The sequence below is a fragment of the Centroberyx affinis genome, unplaced genomic scaffold, assembly GCF_046629955.1.
Source record: "Centroberyx affinis isolate AG114_WGS23_722 - 3 ecotype Tasmania unplaced genomic scaffold, CSIRO-AGI_Caff_v1 ptg000646l_1, whole genome shotgun sequence".
Lineage (NCBI taxonomy): Eukaryota > Metazoa > Chordata > Actinopteri > Beryciformes > Berycidae > Centroberyx > Centroberyx affinis.
Window position 1 is genome coordinate 199546 of NW_027279272.1, and position 12670 is coordinate 212215.

Below are 12670 nucleotides of genomic sequence, written 5' to 3' on the forward strand. Positions count from 1 at the left end.
CACACACAGACACTTACAGCCCTTCTCTGTTTCTGTCTCTCTCTCACACATACATACACACTAGCACAAAGCCTCAGGCTAAAACTCCAGGAAGGTTTTGCCTCCAGCAACTGGATGGAGGGCTTTCAAACTTGGTTGGACCTATGCTGCGTGATAATTAGCCTGCCACCTGATGCACTTTTTCAAAATGTCTAGAGAGAGACAGATAAACAAAGTGAGAGATGAAGAGAGAGAGAGAGAGGGAGAGAGGGAGAGAGAGAGAGAGAGAGAGAGAGAGAGAGAGAGAGAGAGAGAGAGAGAGAGAGAGAGAGAGAGGGGAGAGTAACAACCGTCATACCGTTGACGAAAACAGCAAACCGCAAGAAGGAGAGGTAGCGCTCTCCCTCTATGGGGTTCCAGCCGATGTCTGGATAGCCTTTGGCCAGAAGCATGGGACAACTTTGGAGACCGCAGCCTGCCAGGTAGGTCACCACCTATAGGTGCAAAACATCACATCTATGCTTAATACTGATTCTTTAATGTATTTACTTTAATATATGCAAGGCAATTTCAATCTAGATATCTCCTAACTTGAGATATACCCGTTAGATCTCAAAACCCTCTAAATTAAATTAGACCCTGAATCAAGCAGACAGATAGTACAGTAAGTGAAACTCCCAACACAGAGAGTGAGTAAAGACTAAGTCCTACCTTGTCCAGATCCGGTTCCTCCAGTGCCAGAGCCAGGCCGTTGTTGTCCATCACCGAGGAGGCAGCCACATCTAGAGGAGTGGAGCCCCTCATAGCTGGGGAAGCTGCGATACAAAGCACACACAATGGGTCAGTTACTTACCATCTGTTCTATTCTACTATATGTCTCCAGAGACAGTTAGCTTGTGCCTGTGTTCACACTGCAACAAAGTGTTGCTGGATGATTCAGTTTTGAGCTGCATTCCAGTGTGCTGAATATTAAATGTAGGGGAGAGCCGCCTCCACTAAACAGCAGGGGGCAGTGTTTCCACTCTTTCCACATCTCACTAGCAGCTAATTTGCTAACAGCTGGCTAACATGAATGTTAAAGGAAAAGTTTCCTCTACCACTTGACACTGGACACTGGACACTCATATTAGGTTCCACAGGCTTTATGGAAGCCATTTTGTGTGCCACTGTGCATAGAAACACATCATCTGTAATATTGTGGATATATCTTACACACTTTTGTAGAAATTGACTTTTAATTTGTATTGGATTTTTTAAAATTGAAATTTCACGTTTGTACTTGAGCAGAATCAAATGACTGTGAATATGTGAATATGTTCTCACTTGTCTTATGAGCAATCTGTAATGTATGTGTGTGTGTGTGTGTGTGTGTGTGTGTGTGTGTGTGTGCGTGCATCCAGGAGAGATGCACTCTCTCCCCAGCGGGGTGCTCACTGAGACTGTGGCATTGCCATCTTCTAACAGAATGGGAGATGAGTCACTCTCTTTCCCGATGAATTCACAGCACTCATGCACACACACGCACCCATACACACGCACACACATACACAATGCATTAACACACACATAGAGACACACAGAGAAACACACACACACATTTTCACACCTCTTCTCAGGTGCGAGGCTAATATATGCGGGCTCACAGCTAAAGAACAAGCCCTGTGATCCAACTGGGATGTATATATCACCCATATTAATGAGCATGCTGTCACAGCATTTAGTATCCTTCTTTCATACATCCTACAGCTAGTCTTCCAAGTATGTTTGACCCTTATTTCATAGCACAAGCACTAACCTGTGTCCAATGGCTCATAAAAGAACATAGAAACGACCATGAAAAGGCAAGAAAAAGCCCTAATAAAAAAAAATCACAGTAATATTCCTGCTTACTGCTAGTTATATAGGGACTTACAGCTTATCTGTGGTACTCAATAGTGAGTTTTCCACTGACCTTATTGTACTTACTGTACTATAGCATTTATTATTCCTATAGGACATTATTTATAGTATATAGATATTTATGTATTATCCTTGTAAAATGTATTGTAGGAGGTATTTTTCTTAAGGGAAATGTGAGCACACATTCCTACTTCAGTTAGTTGGTTTCAGCTGATTCCTGATCATGTTGTGGTGTTCATCCAGTAAAATAATGCGGCAGCAAAGAAACAGAGAGCTCTGCACCAGTGCTCATTGGGCTGATCCCCAGGGGTGTAGCATGGTGGATACTGCTCATAGTGGGAGCCAATCAGAGGCTCAGAGAGTGGAGGGTCCCTGCTGTACCCACCCAGGCCCACGCTGCTGTTCTCCAGCAGGTAGCTGAGGTGGTCAAACATGGCTTTCTGGTTCTGGCGGCTGATCCGGCAGAAGTAGCACAGGAAGCGACAGCAGCTGGCTACCATCTTGGGGAAGGCAATTTCCTGCGGGGAGGCACATACAGACCAAGTAAGGTCAAACTTCTTCTATGGTTCGATTTTTAATACAAGAGGCAATGTGCAGAATGCAGACCAAAGGAGTGCTGCTTTTCAGAACAGGAATAGTTTCATGATGCAGAAACAGTCACAAATTACAGAACACAGAAATTAACAGACAAGATCAGATGGCATGTTTCAATCTTTCTCAGACAACAGCCTTGTGCATTTATAAAACAAATATAGTCTATCTATCTAGACTCTCTACTTGTCAACAGCTAGGCATTGCAATGCGACTGAGAATTTGTCACTCAAAACAACAGCAATCTGATAGTGAAGGAGAGCTAGATTTGGAGAGGTTGCTGCTTTATTTTGAGGTACAGAGTTTACTCTAATGACTATTTGGCTTCCTCCAGGCATGTTGCTATAAATTCCCCCCGATGTCTTCTTTCCTAATTAACGTCTACAAAGGCCCGACACCTTCACACACAGCCAGCCAGACACACTCTGCCCTCTCTGCCCTCCATCCCAGACACTGATGCTGTCAGCCTGAGGAGAAAGCCCACCTACTGGGACCACGTCTTCATTAGCGCACGCTCACCCTGCAAGCACACTCCACATGTAAATGATACCGTACAAAACCACACTAAAACACAAATTTTTCAATGAGCGATTTAATTTCTGGTAAGGTGTTGAAGGTGAAACTATATCCTTAAACCACCAGCTACCTATAGGTCCCCATTAAGGCACAGCCAATGGAAGCAGTGATACATATGGAGGTAGAAGTTGTAGTACCTGTGACTTGTCCCCTCCCAGCACATTGACCATGACCTCCATGACAGTCTCATGCATGCCCAGTACTCTCATCAGATTGGGGTGCTGGTAGAACACCTTGTTGTTCATGATGTCACTGGATAAGAAAAAGGATAAAGACAGATATATCAGATACATGTAGTACACTTTAAAACACTGTGCCAAACTAGCCTGAATCCAAGGCCAATGATACTAAGACCAGAAATGTATATGTGTAGTTCCATTTTGTTGATTTTTTTATTAATTAAGAAAAACACCAGGTTTTCTAGAGATGCTCATAATTTATTTTGACATTTTAAGAAGCATAGTCAATGGCTTGGCTTGGTCCAGTGAGTTAACATCTGTGTGATGAAAACAATGTCACATGTCAATCAAAAAAAAATTGGAGATATGAAGCTTTTGCAGAACACTAATGATCTGTATGTGAGATGAGAACTGAGCCCATAACCTCAACGTATTTAACGCCAATAGAGCTTCACTGAGAACACAACCTACCCGAGTCCATCGATCATGAGCTTCTCCTCCTCCTTCCCCATGCGGACGGACAGCAGAGATCTGATCTGACCAAGAGAAGCCAGGAGGTTGATGGTGTCCTGCACCGAGGCAGCGCTGATGGTGTAGCTCTTCCTCATGGCCCGGAGCAGCTCCCCGATGCTGTCGTACTGCCTCCGCAGCAGGCTGAACATCTTGCGGACCAGCTCTGGGTCCTGGATGTGACACTCCTGGGCCCAGCTCACCATGGTCTGAGAGATCAGCTCCTTAAGGTTGGCTGAAGGGAGACAAGTGGAAACAGCTGTTAGCTCTTTACTGGACAGGTAAAGGTCTGCATTGGTAAACTCAGTGATTTTGTGACCAGTAAGTTTGAAATCAGTCGTCAAGATATCTGAAAATTAAAGATCAATATAAAGGACCAGGGAAGTCATCAACAAGGAGATCAGCTCTCAGTATAATGATGAACAGATAATGTAGTATTGTGCTGATGCTGACATCAAGATGGTGCAATGTCCTGTGTATTTATCATTCTGTAATTTGTGTGTGATGCTTGCAATCCCCATTTCCTCCTTGGAGGATGAATGAAGTTTATCATACTGCATAATGCAGTGCCCGTTCAAAATCGGCGTAGGCTATCAGTCGCTTGCTTTGAGTCCCGCTGCTGCACAGAGCGCTGTTCGCTTATTTATTCAAAGTTTATTAATATTGAATGTGTCGCGTCTCCAATCCGACACTGCACGTCCTTGGGTCCCCAGCAATACACCCGCCAAGTGTGAAGTAGATCGGACGAACGGTTCTCGAGATATGCGGCGGACACACAGACAGACAGACAGAGATTCCCCACGGACACACAGACAGAGATTCCTTACTTTATAGTATGATTTTCTTATATAAATTTTACAACTGGGACAAAGCACTCATATATGCTTATTTAAAGACAGATAGACACGTGGGAGTATAATAAACTCCTTGTACTCATTCTTAGTCTTTCTTAATTGCTAAGCATCCTTACACAATTATTAGGTTATCCCTAACAAGAATCCATAGTTTGTGATTAATCCACTGCTGCTTACACTTTACTTATGGACAACAAGCAGTGTGTATAGGCTGATAACATGTACGTGATGCATATTATAAGCCACGAGGATTCATCAGGGTTAGTAAGGCATCTCTCTTGACAGAAAGAAAGACAGCATCCTGACCTAATCGCCCAGGCAAAGGTTTACTTTGTGTGATCTTCCAGTGAGTCTCTCACTGTATGAGGATGTTGTGATATAAGGTCCTCCTGTGCATGGGATGTTGTACATTATGCAATAGTAGTTAACCGCTAAAGGTCATTTATTTTAGGCTGATGACTCCTGGCAGGGGGCCAGTCACCTCCCACATCATCCTCTTTTCAGAGATAATGAAAATTACATCACTTAACATTTATGTGTTATATTACAGTCACCTCCTACACTATGCTGCTCTCAGAGATGATCAAAATCATATTATTACTCCAAACTTATGTTATAGGATAAAATAAAGAAGCATGAAATAGAACATAATGCTGTGCATGACTGTAGAATTACTCAGAAATTATGAGGGTTATGGCAAAGATATGTGTATTTGAAATATAGTTTGGTCTCGTTTTCTACAGTAAGTGAGATGGGATTTCACTTTTAAATGTTAAAAGCAGATTTGCTTTGACAATGAACTGCATGCTGCAATGCCTTGTGAACCTTATGTCATTGTCTTTTAAGAGGAAAATATGACCTTCTCTCAACTTCTGAGGTCACAGCAACAGACACAGCAACACTCTTTAAACCACTTCTCTCCGATGCACACACACATTAACACACACAAATCTCTATCAGATTGATGTTAACGGGCCTCCACTTGACTAGGTGCATTTTTAAACCAGCACAAACCGTACTTGGGTGCTGAAAAAAAAAGGCACAATTCAAAGGCTGCATTCCCAAACTGGCTCAGTGATGCAAATAAGACCTTGAGCGCAGAAAGACAGCTCCTTCAAACTCTTTTACGTGGCTTCAGTCAAGCTAAAAGCACGCCGCTTCTGTATCAGCCACTTGTACAAGTCACCCTTTCCAAAGGAGAGGTAATCAGTTGTGTGCGAACAATGTCAGAGTCTTTTTCCTCTATTCTCCGGAAAAGAAAACACACACTTTGCGAAAGCTCATTCACGAAAAGGCACTTGGAAGCTTTTCATCGGAGCGGAAAAGGAAGCCATGTTATGCAAAGAAAAAGAGACAGGAGGTGTGCGGGGTATTAATAGTACGGAACAATATTCTGCTTCTGTGGTTAAACTGAGACATTTGTTTGGACAGCTCGTATGTGGGTTACCCTTAAGGCTTCATTAAAGCTGGATCAATAGGACCCTTGCTGCGTGTGGGTGTGTGTGTGAGTGTGTGTGCTTATACTAGTGTGTCTATTCGAAGGGTAGGAAGCCACAAAGGAGAGAAAGATGTCAATTAAACAATTCAGAGCCATGGAGGTTGCAGCCATTTACATGCGATTGATTTCCCCCGTTGCCTTAAAAGTATCGCAATTAGGTTATTGTGATTTAACGGCCCGGTGTCTGGCTGATTGGATTTGTTGGTGGTTCCAATGAGTATCTGACACCAGGCTGTCAATCATGCGTGTGTGTGTGTGTGTGTGTGTGTGTGTGTGTGTGCATTGTGTGATGGGTGGGGAGCAAGTAGAATGTCACAGTCAGCGGTAACCAATCCTGCCACTGAGACTTGTGTGGGTGTCAGAGAGAGAGAGAGAGAGAGAGAGAGAGAGAGAGAGAGAGAGAGAGAGAGAGAGAGAGAGAGAAAGAGAGAGAGAGAGAGAGAGAGAGAGAGAGAGAGAGAGAGAGAGAGAGAGAGAAAGAGAGAGAGGGGCAGAAGGACCGGCTTGCTCTGAAATGAGAAACAACATTTCTCCCTCTCCGCTACATGCCTCATAACACCTGACTCTCATTCTGTCACACTATCACACACGCTCGCTCGTTCTCCCTCTCGCTCTATTTTGCTCTTGAATACAACCCCCGAGCACTTTCCCCCTCGCTACACCAAAACAAAAACAAATCTGACCTGTCTAGAGTTTCCCTGATGGAACCCAGTTGCTTTTGTGGTATGAGAATTCACATACCCTCTATGCTCTCTCTCTCACACACACACTCACACATTTTTTTTTCTCAAGGCAAGACATCATGTCAGAGTATTAAATGCTTCTAGTGAATAAACCGTCCATCAGAGGAGGCTGGAAACTATTGCTCCTCTCCTTTTATTTGCGCCAGTCCCATGGAGTGACGGCAAAGGCTACAGTTCCTATTGTATCTTCAGGGCACCATGGAGCTAGATGATGGGACGGGAGAAGTTATAGCCAGAGTCACAGTACAGAATACATCATGTCTCCTTCTCCCTGGCCCCCCTGCTACCTCCTGGCAAACCCTTCAATAGCAGTAAATAGTACCTTGATGCCGCCCCCCACTGACTCATAGCGCACCAATTAGCCAGCAGCCAGCATGAGAAAGAGATGGCAACGTGGACTAATAAAAAGGCCACCTAAATGTAATTCAAACCCCTTTTACTTCACACACACATACACACACACACACACACACACACACACACACACACACTGCAGCAGAGATCCTGGGTCGCTGCTGAATCAGGCCCTTCCTATGCTATGGAGGGAGGGGTGAAGGAGAGAGACAAGGAGGATGAGGGTGCCAGATTTTGTAGCGGTTAGATAACAGAGAGGAGAGAGGCTCATCATCCCAGTCATTTTCGGATGCTCTGTCGAGGATGAGTCCTATTGCAGACACCCCGTCTGGCTCTGCTAAGCCTAAGCCACTGGAAAAAAAAAAAAAAAACATACCAAGAAAGCCAAACAAAAATGGTTTTCAAATCAAGCTGCAAACACCACAGTAAAAGCGTTTACATGGAAGTCGCAGAATTACTCCAAAGAAAACACACTTCTGGCAGATAAGAGAATTCATCCAGAGAAGTGTCATCCTGTCCGTGATTTCAGTCCCTTCCCTGGTTTTTTCCGATGCATCCGGCCATGACAGAAGTAGACGTGATGGTCCTGAACTGCCGCTGTCACCACAAACCAGCCTTCTAAATCAATCAGCCTTCACACAACAGCCAGCAAAGAGTGCCACCACCACCCAAAGGAGTCTTTTATGGAGGAATGCACGCTCCTCTATTTTCATCCCGCCTCGCTCCCTGGAGATCGATGCGGTGGTCTTATGCGCTCCACGTCAGGGTCAGACCAAATCCCCACGGAGAGATTGCATTTCAGCGTCTGCAGTCTCTAGCACATATTTCAGCCCAATTTACCCGTCCGGCAATTTGGCCACTTCTTGTTGCCAGCGCCACTTTTAAGAATAGACAGTGATGACTACGTATGTCAGTTTGGCGGTGGCAAGAGTGGAAATAGGTTTCCAGACCGGTTTTCAGGGGTAATATTGAAAAATTGCTGATTCACATTACTTAATCCCTATCCAGGCAATAAAAAAAGAGATGTTCATGTCATAATCATTGTTTATTGTTGACCAGAGCAAGGAAATTCTCATGAAAGGTCATATGCTGTATATTAGAGATATATTGCTCCAATAAATGGAGAGAGGCCCTAATAAAAAATACTCTGATATCATCCAACTGTGAACAGCAGTTTCCATTAACACAGTGTTCTCTACATTGAAGGTCAAAATAACAGGGAGGATTGTGTCTGTATTTTGTATCAGTTGATTACAATTATTTGCAATCAGTTGCTTGACTGGGAGGCCCATCACGCTGTCGAGTGTTGTGAGCGAAAGAGGTTTTGTGCCCGTGTTTGCTCATGCTTGTGTACGTATGGCCTGTGCATGCATGTAGTATATATGTACTGTATGTGTCTAAGCAGGTGAAGAATCTTTGGTTTTATCACCAGTGTTTTTCTCTCTCTCTCTTCTCTCTCCCCCAGAGCGGCTGATGGAAGACGCTCTTCACTCTGGAGCCTCTCCTCCACCGGCTCCATATTACCATAATGAAATTGAAAAGAAAATTGAAATGGAAATGACTGCCACCCGGCGTCTGAGGCCACATGACATTGGCAGACAAATAGAGGCAGGATTGTGACGCAGCAGCTCCCCTGCTCCTTTCAATTCTCCCCTCCCTCTGAGCTGGCTACAGAGACTGAGAGCTAGTAAACAGAGAGGTAAAAAAGAAACACAGCCAGAATGTAGTGAGGAGTAACTGGATAACATGTGAACTGAGACTTGTTGCTTGTACTATAAAGGGAAATTGGCATAGGAGTAGTATAAGCAGTTATAGAAATAGTGGAGCACCCGTGGCCAGGAGTATTAATAATAATGTGATAATTTATTGATGCCCACAGGGAGAACCTCTTTCTTCCTGCCCCTTGGTACAGAACATCAACCATGGAGCTGGAACAGGTTCAGTGTCTTGCTCAAGGACACTTCAGCAGGGAAGATGCTTGCCAAAACTACTTAACCCTACTAGGTACGCCATTTTGATACTTGTTGAAAACAAGATAACAGAAACAGTGATATCCTTACATGGTGCAGCTTGCTCCTTTCTCTGTGGGCTCTTCCTCTGTTTTCTGAGGCTGGCCTTTAATCTTGTACACCAGGTTAGCAGGCGACCTTTAATAGATGTATCTTGCTCCTCTTCCTCTTCCTCCATAGGGATTCCTACACAACACACACAGACACACACACACACACACACACCACATATACAGTACAAATCATATTAAGAGCAATGTCCCATTCCTTGACAACCATGGCTTCCTGTGGGGTTAGCCATGTCATGTGTATGATGTGTGTCATGGTATGTATCTACTATTTCTTGGCAATGGAATGATTTTTTTTTATTATTGTTTTATTTTCTATGTGGAGGGTGCCATGACAGGGCAGCGCTGTGCAGCAGGGCTGAAAGGGCAGAAAGTCATTAGATCAGCAGTACCCCAGAGGGCTGGGTGATTCAATTATTTATCTAAACATCAAGATGTCAGAGCAATCTGAGAGGCACTGAACTATACACCTCTGCTGAGAGACAGAGAGAGAGGCAGGGAGGGACAGAGAGAGACTCTGTGATAAAAACAGAGTAGGAACTGGTACAATTCAGCTGCTATTGACACAGTAGCAGCTCAAGCTATAGGGGAAAAACGCATATGGATATACAGGACCAAATCATATCACACAACTGACAACAAAAGAGAAAATTGCCACAATCATAAAACCTTTTCAGATTGTCCAAGATGTGTTCATCTAATTTCTAAAGCCCATCTTTCATCTATTCTTCATCTTCCATTCCACAGTGCTCTCATTTTATTGTGCATTGCTTTGTCAGATGGTCAGACGGCGACTGCAATGACTTCTAAGATCAATCTGAGCAGTGTAAGACTATCGCATCATGTTAAATCCAACAGAGCAGCTCATAAAGGCCTGGGATGTTATCCGTCTCACGCAGTGAAGCCGCAGCTCGTTGTGGAAGTCATAGAGTTCCTCCTGGATGTCCTCTGGACACGGACAGTCCTCACCCATACTGAAGTTCAGCAGCATGTTGATCTGGAATACACAGACACACATTACACACACACACACGCACACACATGCACACACACACACACAGAAACCATATATAAACTAGAAGGGCACTCGGAGAGCACAGACCTCCGCCAAGGTTCGTGCTATTATTGCTTGTTTGTGAGTCGGATCCGGATCTGCTCCAAAATTTAATGGGTTCTTCCTTGGCTCATACTACACCCTTCCACGAAGTTTCATGAAAATCGGGCCAGTAGTTTTTCTGTAATCCTGCTAACAGTCAAACAAACAAACAAACAAACAGCACCGAAAACATAACCTCCTTGGCGGAGGTAATAAATGCAACAACTCTTCCTTTCACTCGTTTAGCCTCATGACCCATAAGTCTTTCCTTTTCAAAAGCCATCTGAACATGGTGTGATCTCATTGTACACGATTCAGAGAAAAACAGCTTAAGTGGCGAAATCTCCTTAGGTGCTCGCCTACTGAAGGACACCATGACAAGTCATTAAAGTAAGTGTGAAGTGCCGAACTCGATCTCCAGCTGTGACCCTGAGGGGCTGTAAGTGTCTGTGTGTGTGTGTGTGTGTGAGAGAGAGAGAGAGAGAGAGAGAGAGAGAGAGAGAGAAGATAGAGAGTCTGTGTGTGTGTGTGTGTGTGTGTGTGTGTGTGTCTGTGTACATATCTGAGTTTGCACAGTCAGTGGAGCAATGACATCACAGACAGGAAGGATGAATTCACACGGCCTCGAGGCTCTGTTTGACACACACCCAAAAAAACACACACACACACACACACACACATATATATATATATATATACACGCAAACAGGGTGCTTTAGGGAACACACTTACAGCAAGGACCTGCTCTCATTCACTTTGGGCCAACGAAGCTGTATCCTCCACAAATGAGAGAAGTCAATGATACAAAACCAGCGGGGAATTTGAGGGGCGGGGAAAGCAATTACCCATGTATGTGAAAAATTATTGAACTCATATAAAATCTCCATCTGAACCCTCTCATAGTTACATACAGCATTTGAAGTAGTGAGGCTGCTGGCTTGCTTCATGGTCGAAAAAGTTTTCTTATTAATGTGTGTGTGTGTGTGATTGTGTGTGTGTGTGTGGGTGTGTGTGTGTGTGTGTGTGTGTGTGTGTGTGTGTGTGCGGGCGTGTTTGTGTGTGCGCAAGCAAACACACACTTTTACATGCAGTACACATGCAGTGTACTGATTCGCTGCTCCTCTCTTCTTTGTTGTCTGTTTGTCGCCGTCTCTCTTTCTTGCTCTTCCTCTTTGTCCGCTTGCTCTCCCCCCATTACTGTATGTGTCAGTGTGCAAACCTCCTTCTATAGCAGCAGTGTAATGAGGTTAACTGCAGTGGATGTTTGGACAAAGCATTCTGATGCTAGGGAGCTGGGCAGTGATTCAACAGCTCTAAACCGAGTTTATGTGATGGGGCGCAGCAAACGGCCAAAAACTGCAAGCCTGTGTCTAACACTATGATTCTACAGAAATACTAAATAGGCATAAAGTCCATTATGTAATTCTTACCAACTTTATATAATAGAATGTTTTGGTGTCAGCTAATTTTGTGTGATATTGCCCTTCAGACTGTTGAGGACCTGTGTATATACTGGCTTGCAGAGACATTTCTATTCATTTTACATTTAGGCATTTAGCTGATACTCTTATGCAGAGCAATATGTGATATGTAATACGTGAGCAATTAGGAGTTCAGTGTCCTGCTGAGGGACACATGGCTGTTGATAAATTAGCTGTTGGGAGTCTCTCTAACCACTATGTCACCTTGCCACCTTCACACAGTCTCATCCTTCCCAGCAGCCCTGCGGCAACGGTGGACCTTCCTCACCTGTTCTTGAGGAGGTGAGCGGAACTCTTTGGTCTTCTTAGCAGTAACAGCGGCGGACATGTTAAGGGCCAGCATCAGCTCGTTGTAGCGGAACTTCTGGTTGTACTGCAGCTTGGAGACAAAGTTGTCAGAGAAGGACACGATGGCCTCGATGCGATGCTTCAGCTCGCAGTCGCAGAAATAGTGAAGCAGCTCGCACATCTGAGGGAACAGACAAGGGGAGGAGACAAGCAAAGGAGGAACACTGCTGAATCACTGCTGCACACATACACACACCTGTAAGACTACTTCTGCTCCGAGTACATACTAAGAGTCTCATGACTTCACATTATCTCACTCGTTTCAGTGACATTTTTAGCCCAGAGATTATTAGCTCAATATGAGGCAGAGCCCTTTCATGTTTGACTGACTTCTGAATGGGTCCATAGCAGTGGAGCAGTTACTGAGCATGTGATTGAGAGCACAGCTGAAACAGAGTTAGTCTATAGCAGTGAAACAGCACTTGTAGACGAAAATGTTCATTGATTTTTGGAGTTTTCTCAATTTACCTTCAAAGGTTTAATCT

General features: G+C 44.2%; 1 protein-coding gene across 1 annotated transcript in view; it reads right to left on the reverse strand.

Moving 5' to 3' along the window:
* LOC139643710 (ryanodine receptor 3-like) overlaps window positions 1-12670 on the reverse strand; it is a 91884-nt gene that overhangs the window by 33857 nt on the left and 45357 nt on the right. Inside the window, exons 40-47 of the mRNA XM_071518942.1 lie at window positions 12106-12306; window positions 10156-10257; window positions 9244-9379; window positions 3696-3969; window positions 3183-3297; window positions 2264-2396; window positions 691-794; window positions 338-473 (exon numbers count right to left, since the gene is read on the reverse strand). Coding sequence (XP_071375043.1) covers window positions 338-473; window positions 691-794; window positions 2264-2396; window positions 3183-3297; window positions 3696-3969; window positions 9244-9379; window positions 10156-10257; window positions 12106-12306 — 1201 coding nt within the window. The remainder of the gene's footprint in view (window positions 1-337; window positions 474-690; window positions 795-2263; window positions 2397-3182; window positions 3298-3695; window positions 3970-9243; window positions 9380-10155; window positions 10258-12105; window positions 12307-12670) is intronic.